The 23,597-nt window shown below is 41.5% G+C and overlaps 2 protein-coding genes across 3 annotated transcripts in view; one reads left to right on the forward strand and one right to left on the reverse strand.

The window, feature by feature from the left end:
* Positions 1-23,597, reverse strand: part of RUG3 (Regulator of chromosome condensation (RCC1) family protein) — a 239,951-nt gene that overhangs the window by 138,393 nt on the left and 77,961 nt on the right. The window lies entirely within an intron of this gene.
* Positions 12,309-13,446, forward strand: LOC149230310 (uncharacterized). Its single transcript, XM_089376038.1, has 2 exons — positions 12,309-12,508; positions 12,640-13,446. Exons 1-2 carry the CDS (start codon positions 12,381-12,383, stop codon positions 13,133-13,135), a joined length of 624 nt encoding a protein of 207 aa, XP_089232164.1. The 5' UTR covers positions 12,309-12,380; the 3' UTR covers positions 13,136-13,446.

Raw genomic sequence — 23,597 nt, forward strand, 5'->3', positions numbered from 1 at the left:
CAGGCCTTGTGAGAAGCCTCACAAGGCAAGAGTCAGACTAAGATGCAACAATGATGTGGTTGTCACTGTCACCTTAGCACTCCACCTCCTACTCTTTAGTGGAATTTCACCACACAGGAGGCTTCCCAAGTTCTCACCTAAAGGATGTTCTAAGTCAGTTGGCTCAAGGTAATGTATGTGAATAGCTGAGCAAGGTGCTTCTTCAATGGATTAGGGCACAATCCTTTATGTACAAGGAACACCATACCATAAACTAGGCCTCGAGTAAAATGCTTGATATATAGGGTTTCAAAATGTAGCTCAACAAAAATATATCTAGGCAGGCAAGCACAAAGAAAAGGTTTACTTAATGATAAGATCAACAATAGGAGATGGTAAACCGTCAAACAAGCCCTAATTTGAAGCCCTGTATAAGATTAGGGTTTACTCAGGAAGTATTTGCCTAGGGTTGATGATGTCAGCCCTAGTAAGGAAATTTTCACCATGAAACAAGCTAGATTTTGAGTGTATGAGGTCAATCAAGGTGAAAACAAGTCAAATCAGCTCCAATGTTTTCCTTCAAACAATCCTAGTTGAATTCGACCCTTGCCCTAGCCCTAGTGGCTTGCCTTAAAAGGCTTAGGAAAATACAAAAGGAAGAAAGAGATAAAAAATTGATAATTTTTTACCACAACAAAAATCCAAGCGACTTTCCCTACTTGGGTGATGGAGTTTTTAGGGCTAAATTTAAGAGATAGCAAATTCATGCATGGTGTAAGAGGGAAAACCCTAGTTTTCACATTCAAACCCTAACTATATTTTTATGAGGGGAGAAACTAACTAGAAAAAAATCTCTACATGGGAGGAAAATTTGACTTTGAGTTCCCTTAGAATACTAATGCATATTCCTCATAAGAACATCACCTTAGGAAATAATGTACAGATATCATGGAAAATATCAAAAACATGAACATAACACAGAACAGAAAATATGCCAAGAAAGGGACAAACAATACTCTGCAGATTTGTAGACTATGGACATTGTTGGCTCAAAATCTACCAGGCCTTGTGAGAAGCCTCACAAGGCAAGAGTCAGACTAAGATGCAACAATGATGTGGTTGCCACTGTCACCTTAGCACTCCACCTCCTACTCTTTAGTGGAATTTCACCACACAGGAGGCTTCCCAAGTTCTCACCTAAAGGATGTTCTAAGTCAGTTGGCTCAAGGTAATGTATGTGAATAGCTGAGCAAGGTGCTTCTTCAATGGATTAGGGCACAATCCTTTATTTACAAGGAACACCATACCATAAACTAGGCCTCGAGTAAAATGCTTGATATATAGGGTTTCAAAATGTAGCTCAACAAAGATATATCTAGGCAGGCAAGCACAAAGAAAAGGTTTACTTAATGATAAGATCAACAATAGGAGATGGTAAACCGTCAAACAAGCCCTAATTTGAAGCCCTGTATAAGATTAGGGTTTACTCAGGAAGTATTTGCCTAGGGTTGATGATGTCAGCCCTAGTAAGGAAATTTTCACCATGAAACAAGCTAGATTTTGAGTGTATGAGGTCAATCAAGGTGAAAACAAGTCAAATCAGCTCCAATGTTTTCCTTCAAACAATCCTAGTTGAATTCGACCCTTGCCCTAGCCCTAGTGGCTTGCCTTAAAAGGCTTAGGAAAATACAAAAGGAAGAAAGAGATAAAAAATTGATAATTTTTTACCACAACAAAAATCCAAGCGACTTTCCCTACTTGGGTGATGGAGTTTTTATGGCTAAATTTAAGAGATAGCAAATTCATGCATGGTGTAAGAGGGAAAACCCTAGTTTCACATTCAAACCCTAACTATATTTTTATGAGGGGAGAAACTAACTAGAAAAAAATCTCTACATGGGTCTTCTAGGGAACTCAAGGGAAATAGATTTGACAAGCAATAATTTACCAAGACTTTCCAGGAAAAATATGCATTTAGAGAAGGAACAATAGAAAAACCCTAGCAATATTTCATGACATGAAAAACCATAAAATATATGCAATAATACTCACAAATTTTCCAAGAAATTGCTTTCTTTCAATACCAAAAACAAATCTCAAATACACAAACTAGTCTTCAATAACAATAGCTCCACAAAAGATCACATCTCCACAAGTAGCGAGTAGCAAAAGTCGAGGTCTCTCGTAGGAGGCTAAAATCCACACAAGTGATGATGAACAAATGAACGGAATGATCCTCCTTTTATAGGAGGTCTATCATTTCCATTAATCTAACTAAAAGCCCCAAAACAAGTCTAATTTTGAGTAGACATAAAGTAAAAGGGTTACAAGCCAAGCCAATAGCTCAACAAAATCAAATATGCCAACATTTGCCCACACGTGTAAGTCGTAAAGGCCTTTCTAAATATGGGCTAAAATGCTCCAAAAGTGTGATGTAAGGACAACATGTGTCTCTAACTATCATGAAAAACCACAATTTGAGGAAGGGTCCTCAAATTAACCCTCAAAACATCTCCATGTGTCCAAAAGACAACTCTGAGTACTCTGCATCATCTCCAAGGGTGCCTTCTAGACAACATAGTGTACTCTCTCTTTAACATTGGGGCTCCATGAGGTAATACCAACCCTCTCTAATCATCCTAGGGATGATCATCATCATTTGCGCTCTAGATTAAGGCCTGCCCATCAAGTAGTGTCAAGGCCAACCTGGGGGCATGCTAGGTTCGCTAGGTACATCACTAACAATCCTTAGTGCCAAGCAAAGTGAACTCAGCATTCTAGCTTCTAAGCATGCTTTGGGGTGTCAATCATCTGTCAAAATCATCAAAGTGTCCAATGCTCTGCTATAGAAAGGAAACATTGTATCTGCAAGGTAATCATGCTCTTTGGAAGTGTAGTATGACCTGGGCATTATGTGGAGTAGGAGTGGAATAGTGTGCCCTGAAGGCCTCAACTACTATGTGCAAACTCACCTGGAAAAACCATCTCAAACTCAAGTGAAAGCAACCATTCGTTAGAGAAAATAACCATAGATTTATTTAAGTGGGCCATACTTCACTGTTAAGGGCATAGTAATACTTTAAATAGAGATCACCTTCAAATATCTAACTAGACCAAGTCCTGTAAAAATGTTCCCAACCTCTTTAGAGGTGGCTAGGTATTCAACCCTAGTAAGTGCTTCTAGCCCCTAAGGGGAGGTAGCATTTCAAAGGTTAACCCTTTAATTCATAGGTGGTAATGGCAATAGGTGGCAACAAAGGGGAATGACTTTATTGTTAACTGTCATGGCCAAGGGACAGGTTGATGGAGGTCCACATCTCGAGTATATAGACGTAATGGAGGGAGCAATCATGGAGGCAAGAGTTACCCCTTTCCACAGCCTACTTTTTCCACCCATTTAGTGCACCTTTAACTTCTTTTTGATAATGCTTTTATATGGTGCATAGCTGAAGGATCAAAGCTTGCTTTTTATGATATAGCATTTATTTTACCCCTTAAGATGAGTTGGTTTCTCACTCATTAGGGGTGGGACATGCAATGGTTCCTTATCATGAGATGGAGTATCAAGTGCTCAAGAACTGGGTGATGGCTAATGAGGGCAGTGTTACCCATCACTTTGTGGGTGATATCCATAGGAGAAAATTTTCCTCCTAGAGGGTCTTCAGTCGGCAGCCCCTTGCAACGCCCAGATAGCTCGATGTGTCATTTTCTCTGCCACCTGAGCCAACCATGTGGTCCCTCGTCCATCTACTATGATATGTTTGAAGGTGGGCCTTCCAAACCCGAAGGTATGGCTTATCATTGTGTGATTGAGTATTTTTGTTTACTTATCATGGACACTTTTGGGCATGGATTAGTGGGGGGATTCGGTGGAAAGAGTGGACTAGGTTTGTACTCTTGTCTCCTCTGCCCTTTTGATGGTTAACTTTGTATTCTAGTCTTGTGGGATCTCCTTTATTGGCCACTAGGCTTTAGGGATGGCACTACATGGGAAACCTTGATTTCAGTTGCGTGGTCCTGCTTCCCAAAACCATATACATCACTCCCCTTCCGCTCATTACAACCCCATTCATCATATTTCCCATCTGGGTCCACATTTGTCCACTGGGTCCACAAGGAGTTAGCCTCCCCCTCCCCTTGTCCACACCTTGGGTCGGGCCTAGAACGATGCCCCGAAGGTTGATGCAACTAAAAAGAAAAGAAAAAGCATATTTGGCCACTTTCAATAGGAAATTGTACCATAAAATGCAAAAAATGACCGAGACATACAAATTTAACACATGGGCAAAAGCCAAACATGAGCTCTACCCCTTATCCATGGCCGTCACCCTAGTTCCTATGGGCCCTAGATGAGCCCCCTCCATCATTAAGGAACCCATGATTGTCCCAACCCCTGGTGGGCAATGAATTGCCCCACCTAAAAGGGGTATCTATTGTTGTATCCTACACATCATGCTCTCATCCCCTGGAGCACCGAGCAGTTATAAGGAAAAATTAATAAAAGGCAAAAGGCATATGAAGAAGGGTGGAAAAACAAAGGTCGGGGTAACTCATGTACCACGATTGCTCCCTCCTACACTCATATACTCAAGTGTGGGCTTCCCCATATTAGCTACCCTTGTACCATGGCATGTGGCCCGGAGCTTCCCCTTCACCCCCATTCCATTCCATCACTATATCACATGCCACCTACCATTTGATGGATGTACCATGGACATGTCACCCCCTTTAGAGGCTAAAACCACCTAATAGGGTCCTTGATTAACCACCTTTTGAGCTTCGAGGCACCTGTACATGCCAAATCCCACTATTGAAGGGCATGCCATTATGAAGTGTCCACTTGTGTTTCATGATTTGTAAGCTCTTTTACTTGATTACTCTAATGATTTGTTGTACAAGAAGGCGAGGAGATGCATTGGATCTTATGCGAGATTGCAAGTGGGTCTCCATTTGGGGTTTTGTCTCCTTATACTGGGTCCAAGCCCTCCAGAGGGTCACATTGACACTTGTAGGTCTAGAGAGCACTTCATGGATCCCCAGCACCATTCAGTGATTTCTCGTGTTCCACCTTTTGGATGAGGATGATGCACCTGGATCACCATGCCTAGTCGACTTCACACTTGTACCACACACTTGGCAGAGGTTCCAGGGTCCAAATGAGGATGCGTCTCACTACGGGAGATAAAGGGAGGGCTTATGTCATCTTCCTAGCCCTTGCAGATAGTTTACAGGCATTATTGATCCACTTGGAGACCCATGAGGATGTTATTGTGCCCCCACACCCACTTGGAGACACCACATGTGACTTGCTTGGATATCAAGGGGCCAAGCCCTTATTCACTATGTTTGGAGACTATTCTCACAACTTGGAACACTTGGACTCCACTAGGCCTTCTCAATGGCCCAACGACTCATTATGTTTACTATTTTTCCCTCTTGAGAGGCTTATCTTTCTATTTTGGAGCTATCTTGGTGGGCTTGTCACCAAGTCATATCATTATTGTACATTATTTTATTATTTGGGGCATTATTAAGATAATTAGGCTATTCAAACCCCCTTATGGATTGTATAAATAGATGGGAGGCTCATTCATTCCTCTCATCGTCACTTGGATCGGATAAGTATCTCTTAAGAGATTTTCGCACTTGTTTCTGGGACGAAATTTTTGGAGTTTATGAATGCACTATGATGTTTGGATTTTCGCTATTGTCTTTGGAGCTTCTTTCTAATGCAAAGTTGATGAATGGATATACTCTTTCTCTCATGTAAGTGAAATTTTTATGTTATTCTTGTTATCTTACTTGTCTAATGCATGTTATCATTATCATTATTCTTGTATGGGTTAAAGTAATGCAAAATTCTTTTGGAAACCTTGAATAAGTGATTTAATGCATGTGTTGCTCTTTGAGGGAGTGGGTGAATGTTCCTAGAGGCACCTCATAGGTTGAAAGCCCTTGAAACTTCATCTCCTTTGCAATTTGAAGTATAAATCCCTAAATGACCTTGTTGTTGCACCTTGAAAGGCTAGCAAAAGTCATCTAGGGCTCCTTAGCATATGAAAATTCTCAATCTAGGTGTATCTTGACTCCATTAAGCCCAAGAAGCAAGGCACTGATCCTCGCATCCCTTTGGTGGTCAAAATTACCCCTCTTTTTCTCATCTCTTCCAATTCTAGGCCTAACCCTAGTAGGTCACCTAGGGCATCAAGCGAAATCCTTTGTAGCCATTCAAAACCCTTGAATTTTGGTCCACTACTACGCTGGGCTTTTCTCAAGAGGTCCTCCAAGTTTGAGGCATATTCGACAGTGGAATCCCGAGATATAGCAAGCCCTAGCCATAAGACCCTCTCTTTCCCTAAGTTGATTTCGGTTAGTGTCCTCACTTGGATCATTGCATTTAAAATTCAAAAGAGAATTTGTCCTTTGATCCTATTCTCCTCCCTAAATAGGTCAAGCCCCTCTAGTGTTGATCAACTCCACATCCTTGACCTAGTTTGGGTCCACTTTGGTTCTTTGTGGTCCCACAACTTTATAACTCAAATTCTATAAGGATTGCATGGAAAGAATTTCTCCACAAGGATTCTTAGGTCAAGGAAGCTTCTTGTCAAAAGATATTCCCCAAACCTAGGCTTAAGTATCCTCTTAACCCTTCCTAGAGAGCCCATCACCTTGCTTCTTAAGCAAGTAAGCCATTTAATTGAGTCTCTCTTGTGAATAGGTTCTAGGGACCACCCTCCACCCATTCATTGATCTATTCATCCTTGTCATTAATCTTATATAGGGTCTCCTCCCATCAGTGAAAGTTCGTAAAGAACAAGGAGCTATAGCTAAGGTTACAGTGGGTTATTGCTCCATTGTTGCCCCTTCTAGTTTGAGCGGTAACATTTTGGCATTTTTGTCGGGGAGGAAGCAGGTCTACCTCCCTAGTGAATCATTGAGGAAATGATTCAAACGACATCTCAAACATTCCTCTGGCGACTCTGTGTGAAAATTTCTAAATAGAAATCCTATTGCAGTGCTTAATATTATTTCTTCTACTAATTACCTTAGAAATAAGTTATCTACAGTATTCTTACGGCAGATATCGAAATATATTCTACTGCAATCTTCACAATTAAAACATTGCACAAAGTAAATGTAAGGAAATACACTAGCACAAATACAACCACAATGACACAGTTATTTTTGGACAATCGTCCTCGGAAAAACCCAATGTGGGAAAATCGGTGCAGCAAATGAGGGTTTTTATTATTCCTTTCAGCAAATTCTCTTGTACAAATTACAGCCAGCAAAATAGGAATGAGAAATTTTACAGACACATCTTGACCAAGTTCTAACCCAGATGAAGCACTTCTTCTAATCTCGGAATCAGTCTGATCCTCTCTGCGTCAAATTGCTCTCCCGGGTTCAGCGTCAAGTTGCCCATGCAGGCTCTACATCAAACTGCCTCTGTGCTGCCTCTTTCTGCGTCACCCTGTTCCTACTCTGCGTCACCATGTTCCTACTCTGCGTCTTGTTGCCTTGCACTCTCTGAATGTGTTGATGCCCTCTCTCTCTGTCTCACCTGCAACTCTCCCTCATAATCAATTTTCTCTTGTCGAACTTCAACCAGTGAGAAAATCGATCTTACTCAGGCAACTAAGTATCTGCCTCTGGTGTATTTTCCAAATGACCCTCAAACCTGTTCTTATATCGTTCTATTGGACAACCAACGGCCTAGATTAACTCCTAATCAAAGGCTAAGATCATTTTGACTTGATCTCTATCTTTTTCTAGAAGTTTCACCCACAATTAGATTAATACCCATTAATATTTTAATTTTCCTAAGTTTAGACTTAGGAACCCTAATAAAAATATTAATTATTTTAATAAAATCATCTCTGGGTGGAATTTCCCAAAACGGTTTCTGGGTTCTTTGGAATGCATGTGCTCAAACCTCCCTGCAAAATTTGAGGCTTAGAGCACATCCGATGCTATCCCAAATCAACACTCCCTCTTAGCGAGGAATGTGCTCTAGCAATATACTGTTGTTGCATACTGCTCTGACTCTGAAGCATCGCCCTCTGCGCTACTGATGTCTGACATGTTGTCCACTGACTACTGCGCTACTGTATTGCTGCCTTTGACACTACCACTGCCAATGCTACATTTGTACTACAGCTCCCTTTGAATGTCTGCATCTGTGTTGCTGCTAGCACTGCCACTGCCAACTGTCCCTGCACTGTTGTTGCTACTGAAACGGATTTTCAACCATACCCATCTGCTCCCTGAACTGAGTAAACTTAGCTCTTATGAGAGCCTTTGTGAGTATATCGACCACTTGCTCTCCTGTGGGGACATACTGTAGTTGTACTGCCCCACGCTAAACACAGTCTCTAATAAAGTGACAACGGATATCTATATGTTTCGACCGATCATGAAATACTGGATTCTTAAAGAGTTTGATACAACTCTAATTATCGCAATAAACCTTGGTCACTTCCATCCTTTTTCTGAATAAGCTCACAAACAATTTTCTGAGCCATATGGCTTCGCACATAACTGTGTTGGTTGCCATATATTTTGCTTCTGTTGAACTCAATGCTACCGATTTCTGCTTCCTGCTGCACCAAGATAGCATCCCTGATCCAACACTAAAGCAGTACCCTAAGGTACTTTTTCAGTCTACTGAATTACCTGTCCAATTTGCATTAGTGAACCCATTCAAACTAACGTCCTCCCCTCTGGAGTATTTCAACCCATATCCGACTGTTCCACATACATACCTAAGAATGTGTCTTACTGCTACCCAATGCACCCTTTTTGGTTGCACCATAAACTGACTGAGTGTTGACAGCAAAACAAATGTCTGGCCTAGTGTTGACCAGATACATAAGGGACCCAATGAGTTACTTGTATAAGGTGGGATCTACTTCTTTGTCTTCTGATGCATCTATTCTCTTCCAGTTGGTGATCATGGGAGTAGCCATGGGTCGGCAATCTTGCATTTTGAATCTCTTTAGAATTTTTGTAGTGTACCTTGTCCAAGGAAGATCTCCCCATTCTTCTGCCAAACTTCCAACCCCAAAAAATAATGCATCAATCCCAAGTCTTTCATGTCGAATTTAGCTTCAAGGTTCTTCTTGCAATCCTGGATGAGCCCAAATGACCCAGTTAGGAACAGGTCATCTACATATAGCACCAGAATAAGTGGCTCATTCTCTACCAACAAATAGTAGAGATTGGAATCAGCATCACTCTTGACAAATCCCAACTGCTACAAGTAACCATCAATTCGACCATACCATGCTCTGGGTGCCTTCTTGAGCCCGTACAAGGCTTTCTTTAACCTGCAAACATGAGTTTTCTTCTCATGAGTTTCGAAGCCTTCGAGTTGTTCTATATACACCTCCTCTTGTATCACTTCATTCAAGAATGTTGTTTTGAGTCCTTGACATCCATCTGGTGAATCTCCCATCCCAATTGAGTTGCTAGGGATATAACAAATCTGATAGAGGTGTATTGAGCAATTGGGGCGAAGGTCTCTTCATAGTCTATTCCTTATTTTTGAGCATACTCCTTTGTCACGAACCTTGCCTTGTACTTCTCTATGATGTTGTCTGCAGCATACTTGATCTCGTAGATCCATCGTGATCCTACAACTGATCTATATTTTGGTCTAGGTACTACTTCCCAAACATCATTCGTCATGATGGAGTTGTATTCTTCCACCATGGCATCCACCCATACTTGGTGTTCAACAGCTTCCTGAAAGCTAGAGGGTTCTTCAACCTGAGCTACCAATGCTTGGTATCTGTTTGGTTGTCTACGTTGCCTCTTCTCGACTCTAGGAGCTCCAACAACTCCTTTGCGTCTCTCAGTATCTATCATACTTCTCTGTTAGTTCTACCACTAGTGGTGGGAGGTTCAACCCAGTGTTGCACACATCGCGATAAAATCGCGATAAAATCGGAAAATCGCGATTTTTTAAATTTGCCGATTCAAAGCGCGATTTTTATCGAAAAAATCGCCAATTTTTTTTATAGCGATTTTTATCGAAAAAATCGCGATTTTTTCGATAAAATCGCGATTTTTTCGGTTAAAATCGCGGAGGGCGCGGGCAGCGGGGTTTTATATGGAAAAAACGATTTTTTTTTTTATTCATTCAGCAGTCCGCCGCGGAGGAGAAGGAGAAGAAGGGAGGGAGAGGGTTGCCGTCGGTTGTGGGAGCGAATCGAAGCGATTTTAGGAGGAATCCAAGCCAAGATCGCCAATTTGTCCATAAACCAGGTATGTAGATTAATTTTTTTTTGTTTTGGTTCAATAAAAACTTTGTTTTTCATTGTTTTTAAAGAATTTTTGGAAATTTTTCATTGATTTGGGATGGGTTATTTGTTATGACTATGAGAACCAATTTTTGATTTTTATTTTCTCATTTTCTTTAAACATTGTTTATTTTTTTTGATTTTTCATTGTTTTTTGGCATTTGGTTGGGTGACTTGGGTTTAGAAATTGGGATTTTGGAAATAATTAGCTTGTAATTTTGCAAATGCTAAATTGTAATTTGTATTTACTATTATCATTTATGTAATCCTAAATTCCTATTTCCTAATCCTTATTTTTCCATAGGTTTGCAAATTCAAAATTCAAAAACAAACATGCCAAGGAAATTGGATCCTTTCTGGGAATATGGTGACCCTAAAACTCCGAATGATAGACAAAACTTGTATTGCAAGTTGTGTGGAAAGGAAATATTCGGGGGGATATACAGGTTGAAGTTCCACCTTGCACAAATCCCTGGACGTGATGTGGGGCCCTGTCTAAAGACAAATGCTGAAATTATCCAAAAAGCCATGAGAGCATTGGGAGAATTAGAGCACACTAGAGACGCCAAAGAAGAACTCAAAAGGCAACTAAAAAGGTCAGCTGAAGGAAGTGGGCCAAGTGGCACAGGTTCTACTGCAGCGTCAGTCAATCCGTTTGCTGCATCATCATATTTTGTTCCTCGAACCACACCTGGTTCACAACCAACTATCGGTTCAATGATGAAAAGAACTGAAAAAGAAAAAGCTGACAAGTTGATGACAAAATTTCTCCTCTGGAGTGATATTCCTTTCAGCATTATAAGGAATAATCCATTTTTCCAACCTACTCTTGATGCTGTTGCCAGGGTACAAACTCCCTTCTCTTCATGATTTCAGAGGCCGGCTTCTTCAAGATGAAAAGCGTGACTGCACCCAAAGATTGGAGGATTTTAGGGCATCATGGGCACAAACAGGATGCACTGTTATGTCAGATGGTTGGACTGACCAAAAGGGGAGAACCCTTATAAACTTCTTGGTTAGTTGTCCCTTGGGGACTATGTTTATCAAATCTGTTGATGCAACTCATCAAATCAAAGATGCAAAAAATTTATGTGATTTGCTGGATGTGTTTATTTTGGAGGTGGGTGCAGAAAATGTTGTCCAAGTCATAACGGACAACGCTGCAAATTATGTTGCTGCTGGTAGAATGCTTATGGACAGGCATCCTACTTTATTTTGGACACCTTGTGCTGCCCATTGTATTGATTTGATGTTAGAGGACATAGGGAAAATTCCCTTTGTCAAAGAGGCTGTTGACTCATCAAAAACCATCACAAAATTTATTTACAATCACACATCTGTGCTTAGCTTGATGAGAAAATGCACCAACAACAAAGAGTTGGTGCGCCCCGCCATTACACGGTTTGCGACGAGTTTCATATCTCTTCAATCCCTCTTGAATTCTATGTGGGATTTGAAGAGAATGTTTGTTTCAGAGGAGTGGCGTTCTTCGCCAATGAGCCGCAAACCAGAAGGAGAGGCCGTCTGCAGACTTGTTTCATACCAAGAAGACTTCTGGGCGGGAGTGCAGGAGGTGTGCGCTGTCACTGAACCTTTGGTAAAGGTTCTTCGGTTGGTAGATGGTGAGAAACCCGCAATGGGCTATTTGTATGAAGCCATGGATAGGGCCAAAGAAGCCATTCGGTCCTACTATGATGACAAGGGAGATGATGGGTTCCAGAGACAACTCCTTCTATGGAAGGTCATTGATGAGCGATGGAACAACACACTCCATCGTCCCATTCATGCTGCTGGGCTTTTCCTGAACCCTGCATTTTCTTATGCATGTGGGTTTAATTTTGATGTTGAGGTCGTGGAAGGATTATTAACCTGTGTCCAGAAGATGTTGAGATCTTCAGAAGAACGTATGGAGATCTCTAGACAAATTGAGCAATATAAGTTGTCAGGTGGCTTATTTGGCTTTGATATGGCTGTTTTTAGTTTGTAGTATGTACTTTGTAACTTTGTTTCAAATTTCATTGTTTCTTCAAATTCCATTTTTTTCTTATGTTTATTTAAAATTTTATTTGTAATTTTGTTGTAGACGCATGGTGGAAGATGTATGGTGGCAGAGTACCCCTTTTGCAAAATCTTGCCATACGCATCCTCAGCCAAACATGCAGCTCCTCGGGATGTGAGCGCAATTGGAGTGTATTTGAAAAAATACACAACAAGAAGCGCAATAGGTTAACACTTAAACATTTAAAATATTGCAAATTTCCAAATAAATTTTTGAATTCATTAAAGTTTTAAACAATATTTTTTTTATAATATTAATTATTAATTATTAATTTATTATTTCATGAACTTTGTACAGGTTGGAGTCCCATAGACTTAATGACATGGTCTATGTCTACTACAATCTTCGATTGTGGGTGAAACAACTAGAGAAGACACCTGATACGGAAGCCATCTCATTGGATGGGATTGACACCACTGCTGAATGGAGGGTTGAGACCGAGAGGCCTCTCATGGATCCCACTGAGGATTGGTTAGTGCAGGATGAGGGGGAGGAGGAGGGGGAGGAGGAGGAGGAGGAGGAGCAGGAGCAGGAGCAGGGGGAGGAGGAGTTGGAGGAGCAGGAGGAGGAGGTGACACCGCCTACCCGGGCTACCCGGGCTACCACTACCACCAGTAGAGGACGTGGTCTCCGTCCACCTCAGCCTCCTATAGCTGCTACTACTAGTTCTTCAGCTTCTAGAGCACGTCAGACTCCACTGCCATTTCCACCACCACAGGCACCAGCTTCTACATCTAGAGGGAAAGAGAAAGTTGTGCCATTTTCTCGCAAGAGGGGCAGAGGAAATCAATAGGATTAGACTTTCATTTTATTGTATATGACATTATGACATGATGAGATACATTATCATATTTTTTGTTGATATTTTGAGGCTGAGTTGGACTTGGGACTCAGGACTTACTATTCAGGACATGATTCAATGTTATGTGTGATTTTAGCGCTAGAAATGATATTAAACATCTTATATATTAGTTTTTTTATCATATTTATGTGTCAATGTATTTATTTTATGTTGTAGATGGTTTAGATATTAAAAAAATTGAAAAAAATTGAAAAAAAATGAATATTTTTGTGCCAAACGATTTTTTCCCGCTTTTTTCCGATTTTTTCCCGATTTTAACGATTTTTTCCGCTTTTTTCCCGGCGCCGATTAAATCCCGATCGCGATGTGTGCAACATTGGTTCAACCAACTCTTCCTCCTGATCCTGTCGTTTCATCTATTGAGAATCATCTGCATTTCCTCCTTCTAAGGAGATACTAGTGCTGGTCACTGTACTCGATCCAAGTGTATGTCCCCCTGCCTGTCCTTCTTGCTACCCCTGCTGCTCTTGGACTAACGGAAGATATCCTGACTGATCCTCTGTAGGCATCTCATGAGATTTCCTGAAAGCTCTATCTTCCATGAACTTTGCATCCCGTCTTACTACAATCTTCCTGCTGCTAGGAATGTAGATTCTATATGCCTTTGAGGTCTCGTTGTATCCTACGAGATACCCTTTTTCTACAGTCTGATCCAGTTTACTGCGCTTCTCGTCTGGAATGTGACAATAAGCCACACTTCTGAATATCCTGAGATGACTGACTTCCGGCTTCTTCCCTATGAAAACTCCTTCTGGCATTGTCTTCCCTGATGCTCTATGAGGAGTTCCATTATGGATATATATTGTTGTGTTGTATGCTTTTGCCCATAGATACCTAGGTAGATCCTGATCATACAACATAGCTTTGGCTGCCCCAACAATAGTTATGTTCTTCCGTTCTACTACTCCATTCTGCTCCGGATTATATGGAGTTGTCCACTCTCTTTTGATGCCCTCCTTTGCGCAGAAATCTGTGAAGTCTTTGTCTGTATATTCTCCACCATTATCTGAACGCAATACCTTTATCTTTTTCCCTGTCATATTTTCAACAAGAGCCTTAAACTCTCGGAAACGATCAAAGACCTCATCCTTGGTCTTTAAGAAATAGATCTAGGTTTTTTTGGAGTGATCATCGATAAAGGTGACAAAGTATTCACCACCACTAAGAACCCTTGTTGACATAGGACCGCAGATATCTGAGTGTATTAATCCTAATACACAACCTGCTCTATTGTTACTTCTGGAAAAAGTTGCTTTAGCAGACTTTCCTAGAACACATCCTCTACACAAGTCATCATGTTCACTACCAAGGACTAGTACCCCTGTAACAGTGTCTCTGAGCATCCTCAGTGCTCCATGGTGTAAGTGCCCCATTCGCCTGTGCCATAATTGATTTAGCTCCTTCTCACCATTAAAGTTGTTGCCTATTAGTGCCATTAGTGATTCAAGCTACAACCTATACAACTTGTTGCTTCGAACCCCAATTTGCATTTTCTTTTCCAGCTTGGATGCTTGACGTATACCTTATTTCCTATGATGTATACATAATATCCCTTGTCCTGTAACTGGAACACTGAAATTAAGTTCATTCTTAATCCTAGCACATGCAGAACATTGGTGGCTCGAATGTTGGTACTTGCTTCCGTCTAAAAAGCTATGGTGCCTCTCCTTACTGGAATACATTTCGTTATGTTTCCCATAGTTATTTGGAAGTCCATTTGTTCTTCTTGATAGCTCGAGAAATGTTCTCGTACTCTAGTCATATGAGTTGAAGCCCCACTATCAATGTACCAAACATCCGCTAATGCTGAATTTGCTAGGCCTGTGAATTCTTCATCTAATTTAGTTGATAAATCTGAGACATTTTGAGTATCCATATTGTGCCAATTTCTGACCCTAACCTATCCCAACAACTGCTGCAAGAAAAACTGTGTCCCACCTGAGATAACTGTCCTTGCTGAATCTTCTGTTGTGTTGTACCTTCTACCACTGATAAATTTCGATTCGAAAGACTTACCTCTTTGTCGACTCACACTAAGAGAGTTTTTCCACAAAATCCAATCTCCTTGGCTTGAACTGCGCAATCCTTTGGGAGATTCGAATTTTTGCCCCTAGATATGAATCACCCTTTCTATGTAGCTCTTAATATCAATGGTCACATCTTACGAAATTGCATTCTAAATTTTGGGAGCTCAATCCACATTATGCCCTTAAGCATAATGAAAAAGCTTGGACTAAAACTTTCCAAAGAATCCCTTGATAAAGTAATACTAAACTTTGAGAAAGTCAAGTTGCATGGGATCATAAAGGGGGAAAAGGTCTCTTTTTCTAGGTACCCTGAGAAGGAATTCACGATAGATATAAACATAATAGAGATGGATCCTACATGGGGAATGATTTAGTCGAAGCTTCAGACTTACATGCACAAGCCAAGTTGATTTGCAAATAGAAGTAATCGTCCAGACCAAAGGTATGTTTGTATTCATCCAAGGTTGATGCTTTTGTTAAGTGTTTCAGACCAGATTTAGGACATGTTTGGTGGACATCTTATGTCTTTTTTGGAGGGCAGTTAGAAGGTATCTTCGGTGCCCTAAGTCCAGCATTTGAGGAGGACATCAAATCTGGTTGGAGCGGCAGAATTGTTGAAGCTCAGGGTTGATCCTTGAAGGGACAAAGGAAGCAGCCAAGAGGGCTTAGTATTCATCCCTAGTTCATTGTGTAGAGATGGACTTCTACAGTGAGAGTGGGCAGCCTCCATTGCCCTAAGACTTGTCTTTTGTGGAGCAACAGTGAGGCAAGTAGTGGGCAGGTTGAAGACCCTATGAGTTGGCATCCTTGATGGACAAAGGAGCAACTAGAGGGAAAACTGTTTGGGCCAAAGATTGGTGACCTAAAGGAGCAGCATTCACTGATAGTGGCAGATTGTGGAGTTGGAGATGCATGCCTTCAAAGGGAGCAGCCTTTAGCAGCAAGGTGGGAAGTGCTTAGAATAGAGAAGAGATAGACTCGCAGAGCATGGTGGGAAAGAAAGGGTCTTCAAATAAGGTTTCGCAGAAGAAAGTAGGGATGTCTTGTAGTTCAGAGTGAGCAGTTGCAGCAGTGGAGAACATGGTAGTGTTGGAGACTGATCCAAGTGTATGAGGTTCATCCAAGAACACCTTCCTTGGTAGAGGGAGTGTTGAAAATATTAGCGAGAAAAGGGTTCCTTGATTTTTGCCTTAATCATAGGAGCTAGAACGAGTTCCTTCTTGTGCATGACTTGAGTTCCTATAATTTAGGAATCAGCCGCTAAAAATTAGGATGAGTTAGGATGCAATTAACTGGTGTGTAGAAATTGAAAGGCAAGTTCTTGATTTTCTAGTGTGAATAGATCGAGGAAAAACACAAGTGATTGAGTTTCAAGTGGTTGACTTGAAATAGAACGAGTTGCATGAGAAGCTAACTCATGTTGACTCAACCAATCACAAAATCATTTCTTAATTAGAAAAATATCTAATTTTAACCATTCAAATTGCCTTTAAAAGGAGAAACGAAGGCACAAGTTTAATCATTGTTTTGGTGAGCACGAGTTGGCAAGACCAAGCAATAGGAAGCACGAGTTTCTATGTGAAGCTTGAGAGAGGAAGAGTGTGCAAGAGAAGCTTGTGCACAGATTGGTAGAGGAAAGCAGAGATCAACAGTGTTGTAAAGGTTTCAAGCTTAGAACAAGCAAGAAAGACAAGTGTGTTGTAATGATCCTAAATAGGAAATACAAGTGATAACAACAAATATTCTACGCAGCAAAATACAAAAACGAAATGTTCAGCAGACACCCATATAAAAACTATAAATGGAGAACTTCTGAGCCATTTTATTAATTTTTTGCAAGCCAAATACAATAGATGATGGAATGGTGCACTTGGGCTTGTCTCAATGGACAAGCAGGACCAAACCCAGGTAGGAAAAGGGCTGAGCTAAAGGCTGCCCAAAAAATTGTTGCTCTGCTGAAGTTCGAATGGCTGGAATGGGTACTAAAACCGCCCAGAAAATTATATCCTTTTAACCCTAGACTCCTTGGCCAAAACCCAGAAAAACCCAGAAGGGATTTTAGCTAGTTTTGACTTTGGTTTTTCGACCCCCTTGGAGCCTCACCCCAACTATGGCTGCCAAATTCGACCTGCTGGAAACTAGCTGCAAATCCACCTACAAACTCCTCCAAAATGTTGGGTTTACCCTTGCTATCCAACTCCTAACTCCCCGAATGAACTCTTGGCCCGACCTAGCTGCTCTCCAAGCACCACGAAATTCTGTTGTGTGGCCTCTACGCTGTCTCTTAGCCCAGAAATGCGAATTGTTGGAATGTTGGCTCAGCTAGCTGAAAGCTCTAGCAAAAATGCCTGTCCAATGCTGCTACCTCAGCTCCCTCACCTCTCGGCAAGCTGTGTGATCCCTATTGGTCTCAAACTCCCTCTGCGTGATTCCTGGCTGCCCAGAAATACGCACTCCCTTCCTCTGCACTGTTGTTGATGTGTGTCACTACCTCGGAACTCCTGAAAACTCCTATAGAATAGCCTCCCTAGGGCAGGCATGGATGGTCGCCCGAAGTAGAGATTGAATCTCCCGCGTGAGAGACTTGTGGCTAAACAGTCGGTAGACTCGCTAAACAGCAGAGTGAACAATGTGTGTTTGTTTGCAAATGTCAAAGATCAAAACAAAATTAGAGTTGATCTTTCTTTATAACTCCTTGGGTCCCCTTAGCCTCATGTGGGCCCCTCCATCCACCCATTCAATTTTCCCTCCAAGCATATCAAATGGCTAATTCGAACTCCTATGTGGGTAGCCCCCACATTCCACTAGCAGCTAAATAAAGTCGATTTAGCCCCTAAGTTACTATTTCAAAAGTGTGGGGCCCTCTTCCTTAGTCAAAAATGTGAAAAATTGTGTAGCAGCACCCTGTTACTAATGTGTTTGAGAAGGGACATGACATGTGTCTTTCAAATTGAAACAGATGCATTTTGTAAGAGATCAATTGCACAATTTTTCCTATCAATAAAATTCTAGAACAAGCAGAGGCTTTTCCGAGTTGGGTTCCCTAGAAAAAAAAAATTGTGTTTTGCTACTAGGTGACTGTGATTTATTTCTATTCTTATTTTGCTGCATCTAGTAGAGAAACTATGTGTTTATGTGAGAAGAAATTTTATTTCAGATTGCTCATATTAGCAAATCAAATTTTGTGGATTTTCTACAACCAATGGGAGGAATCTCGATATATGAGGAATCACAAGAATATATGGTCAATGATAAGATAAATAAGTGATTCCTAGGCCTATTCACAAGAGAGACTCAACTAATTGAGTTGCCTGCTTTAGAAGCAAGGTGATAGGCTCTCTAGGAAGGGATAATAGGCCCTTTGAGAGTAGGGTGTGAGAGTATGCCTTGTCAAGGTAGTCCCTAGTCTCAAAAGGCCTTATGGATGCTTGACTTCTAATTGATCTTTGTGGAATTGGAGTCAATGAGTTGTGGAACCACAAAGGGCCAAGTGGACCCAAAATTAGGTAAAGGATATGGAGTTGATCAATCAACGATGTATTTGACCTAATTGGGGAAAGGAAGAGGATCAAAGAAAGAATTTTGCTTTGATGATTTAGTGCTATGATCCCAATGAGGTCACTAGCCAATGGGAAACCAAGGGAAAGAATTGATCTTCGAGCTAGGGCTTGAAATATCTCAAGATCCCACTGTTGGAATCTCGTGAAATTTGGAGGGCTTCTTGAGGACACACCAGCGCAGTTGTGGGCAAGAGATCGAATTCTTTTGATGGATAAATCATGAGAAAAGTGATGCCCTAGGTGACCTATGGAGGCTAGACCTAGAAAAAGAGGGGAAGGTGAGAGGAATTCTCTTTGAAAATGATCACCTATGGAAGGATCAGTGCCTAATCCTTTGGGGAAGATGGAGTCAAGATGAAATTTGTGATTTAGAGGAACTACACCCAATCAAGGAGCCTCCTAGACAACTTCGCATGGCAATAAGGGAATGAGAGCAGCCGCTAGAAGAGTTTATACTTCAATATGCAATAATTGATGAGTTATCAAGATGTGTTCATTATAAACAATCCCTAGGAACATTCGCCCAATACCACATGATACATGAAATGGTGCAACGCTATAAAAGACCAATATTTCCACAATTTCGCATAAGAAAAGCAATAAATTTCAGACCTAGTATAGCGAAAATCCCAGCAACATTCATGTATTAAAATAAACAAAAAAAATATACATGAAAAGATCACTTACATGTCTAAAAGAGTATATCCAACCATCATATTATGCCAATAGCAAAGCTCTAAGACAAGAGATAGAAGATCCAAACATCAAAATTCATTCATATCATCCAAATTCGTCCTCCAAAAGGAATAGTGAAAATCTCACAAGAGAGAACAACCCAATCCAAGTGATGATGAGAGAATGAATCACCTCTCATCTATTTATACAATCTCTAATGAATTCGAATGGCCTAATTTGGACTAATAATGCCCCTAAAATAAAATAGGGTGCATAATAACAATAATTTTGGCGACAAGCCCACCAAATAGCTCAATAACATAAAGATAAGCCTCTCAAGAGGACAGAATGATCAAAATAATGAGTTGTTGGCCTTTGAACAGGCCTAATGAAGTCCAAGGGGTGCCATGATGTGAAAATGAACTCCCGACAAGGGGTTGGCCCCTTGTTTTCCAAGCAAGAACCTGTGGTGCTCCCAAGTGAGGGTGGGGGCAAAAGGACATCCTCGTGGGTCTCCAAGTGGATCGAAAATGCCTATAGACCATCTGTAGGGGCTAGGATGAAAACATAAGCCCTCCCTCTGCAGGGGGAGACATCCTCTGGACCTTGGAACACCTTCCAAGTGTATGGTGCAACTGTGGAGCCGACTGGGCATGGTGAACCAAGTGCATCATCCTCATCCCAAAGGTGGAACACGAGCAATCGATGAGTGTTGCTGGGGATCCATGAAGTAGTATCTACTATGGTGGAGGCCCATGCCTCTCAATGCTCACCCTACAAGTGTCAATGTGGCCCTCTGGAGGGCTAGGACCCCGTATAGGGAGACCAAGCCCCACATGAAGGCCCACCTGCAATCCTGCATAAGATGCAATGCATCCCCTTGCCTTCCAATACAACAAGTCATGGGATCAATGGGGCACTTCATGGTGACATGCCCTTCCATGGTGGGCTTTGGCATGTACAAGTGTCTCCAAGCTCAATAGGGGGTTATCCAAGGACCCTATTGGGTGGTTTCTACCTCTAAAGGGGGTGACATGTCCATGGTACATCCCGCAAGTGGTAGGTGGCGATGATATAATAATGGAATGGAGTGGGGATCAAGGGAATCATCTAGACCACATGGCAGGTGCAAGGAAAGTTATAATAAGGAAAAGCCCACACTTGGGTATATGAGTGGAGGAGGGAGAAAATCGTGGTACATGAGCTACTCCAGCCTTTGTTTTTCCACCCTTCTTCATATGCCTTTTGCCTTTGATTTTTCTTCATAGCTACTCGGGGCTCCAGGGGATGGAGAGCATGATGTGTAATATATAGCAGTGGATACCCCATTAAGGTGGGGCAGTTCATCGCCCACCAAGGGTTGGAACAATCATGGGTTCATTAAGGATGGAGGGGGCTCATATAGGGCCCACAAGAACCAAAGTGATTGCCATGAATAAGGGGTAGAACTCATGTTTGTCTTTTGCCCACGCGCTAAATTTTTATGTCCCGGCCATCTTTTGCATTTTGTGGTACATTTCCTGTTGAGAGTGGCATAATTATGCTTTTTCTTTCCTTTTTAGTTGCATCACCCTCCTGGGTATCATTCCAAGCCCAACCCCAAGGTGTGGACAAGGGGAGGGGAGGCTAACCCTGTGTGGACCCAGTGGACACATGTGGATCCGAATGGGAAAAGAGATGAATGGAGCAAAAATGAGTGGAAGGGGACTAATGTAGGTGGTATCGAGAAGCGGGACCACGCAACCAAAATCAGGATTTCCAATGTAGTGCCATCCCTAAAGCTAATGGTCAGTAAAGGAGATCCCACGGGACTATGATACAACAGTCACCACGAAATCGGGTAGTGGAGACGAGCATACAGACCTAACTCACTCTTTCCGCCAAATCCCCCCACCAATTCATGCCCAAAAGTGCCCATGACAAGTAAGGAAAATTAGTCAACTATACCCATGAAAATCCATACCTTTGGGGTCGAGAGGCCCACCTTCAAACATACATTCATGACAAGTGGCCAAGGGACCACATGGTTGGCTTAGGTGGAGACAATGACACATTGAACTATTTGGTGTTTGCAATGGGTTGCTGGCTACCGGTTGAGGACCATTTAGGAGAAAAAAATACTCCTTTATACACTACCCACAGGTGGTGGATAACAACAGCAATCTCTTGGTACCGTAGACTTGTTACCTGCACATATCAAAGACCAAGCACACGAGGCAGCATGTTTTTCTGGCGTCTTATGATCACCCATGCTTAGTATTAGGCTGTAAAAATCAACAAGTAAGTAAAATGCAAATTTAATCTAAATGCAACTAATTTACCATGAAAATATCATATGATGTTAGTTCAAATGATAAAATAAGCATGCAATGCATCCTACTCTAACATGCATATGGTACAATGTCAAATGCCCTTAGGGTAATACTCTTTCAAGAGTTGCCCATTCACGGGAAGCGGAATGGACTCCCCATCAGGAGTTTCTAAATGGTAAGAGTTTATTAATGCTATATTAGCTATCCTGAACGGGCCTACCCATAGGTTGTCCCATTTCTTATGCATGTCAGGTTTCCCCCTTCTCTTATTCTACAAAAGCACAAGGTCACCAGGTTTGAAGGCTTTGTTTCGTACGTGTTTATCAAAAGCAGCTTTCATTTTATCATGGTTGCAACCAAGCTGATCAAGGGCTTTTCTTCTATTTTGTCAGCCTCAATTATTTGACTGATACAGGCTTGTATGGCATCTTGTTGATCAAGGAATGTTTTTAGGCATTCAAGGGTGGGCAACTGGAGTTGGACAAGCAGTTGGGCCTCAGAACCGTAGACTAATTGAAATGGGCTAAATCCGGTTGACGCCTTCACAGTTGTTCGATCAGCCCAGAGGGCATACTTAATCTTGCTATCCCAATCCTTCTTATGTTCCCCAACAGTTCGCCTAATTATCTTTATGAGGTTCTTATTGCTTGACTCAGCTTGGCCATGTCCTTGAGGATAATAGTTATATGAATGTGACAACATTATACCATATTTATTACACAAGAATGTTAAAGCCATGGAATCGAATGCCTTAGCATTGTCAGTCACAATCTTGGCTGGAACACCAAATCTGATAATAATTTTATCCTCAAGGAAATCCATAACTACCTGGTCAGTTGCTTTCTTGGTTGGTATAGCTTCAACCCATTTAGTGAAATAGTCAGTAGCTGTGAGAATCCACCTGTACCCATGGCTTGAGTTATCCTTGAATTCACCAATAAAATCTAAGCCCCATTGTTGGAAGGGTGCATCCACAACAACATTTCTCAAAGGCATGGCAGTTAGTTGTTGTTTTCCAGCAAACAATTGGCATGGTTGGCATCGTTTCACAAAGTTCAATGTGTCAGCGAAGATGGTGGGCCAATAGTAACCAGCCCTCAAGATCTTGTGAGTAGTGATTCGGGCGGCGTAATGTCCCCCACAAAACCCAGCATGGAATTCTCTCATTAGTTTTTCAGATTCTTCCTTACTAACGCACCGAAGGATCACCCCATCAGGACTCATCCAACCTAGGCCATCTTGGGTCAAGCAGAACTTAGATGCCTTCAATATTAGGGCTCTTCTTTTGTGATCAACTAGGTGAGGAGGGCTGATAAGTTGTGCAAATAATAAATAATGTCTTGGTACCAATCATCCCCTTCAAGTTTGACAGAAGTGGCACATAGTTTCTCTTTTTCCCCTTCTTTATTACCTTCGTTATTGCTTTCAGTTAGCATCTCAACTAGCCCTTGCCCTTTAATGACTTTCTTGGGACAAATATCAAGGTCATATTCCTAGATTTTTGATACCCACTTTCCCCTAGACCCAAGGCAATCATTTTGTGATAACACATCTCTTACAGCAGGATAAGGGACATACGCATTAATTTTTTGTATCCCACATACGTTCTAAAGTGCTTAAGAGACTTGACAAGGGCATAAGCTTGTTTTTCAATGATTGTGTATCTTGTCTCAGCGTCACACAGTGGTTTGCTCATGAAGGCTATGGGAATTTCCCTCCCCTCATCATCCTTTTGCATAAGTATGCCAGCAATAGTATCTTTGGAGGCAAAAGAATAGATGATGAAATCTTTGGTATAATCAAGGCTAACAAGGACAGG

This window comes from Pinus tabuliformis, chromosome J (genome assembly GCF_031772625.1).
Source record: "Pinus tabuliformis cultivar Carrire ecotype Pingquan chromosome J, CPIR1, whole genome shotgun sequence".
Classification (NCBI taxonomy): domain Eukaryota; kingdom Viridiplantae; phylum Streptophyta; class Pinopsida; order Pinales; family Pinaceae; genus Pinus; species Pinus tabuliformis.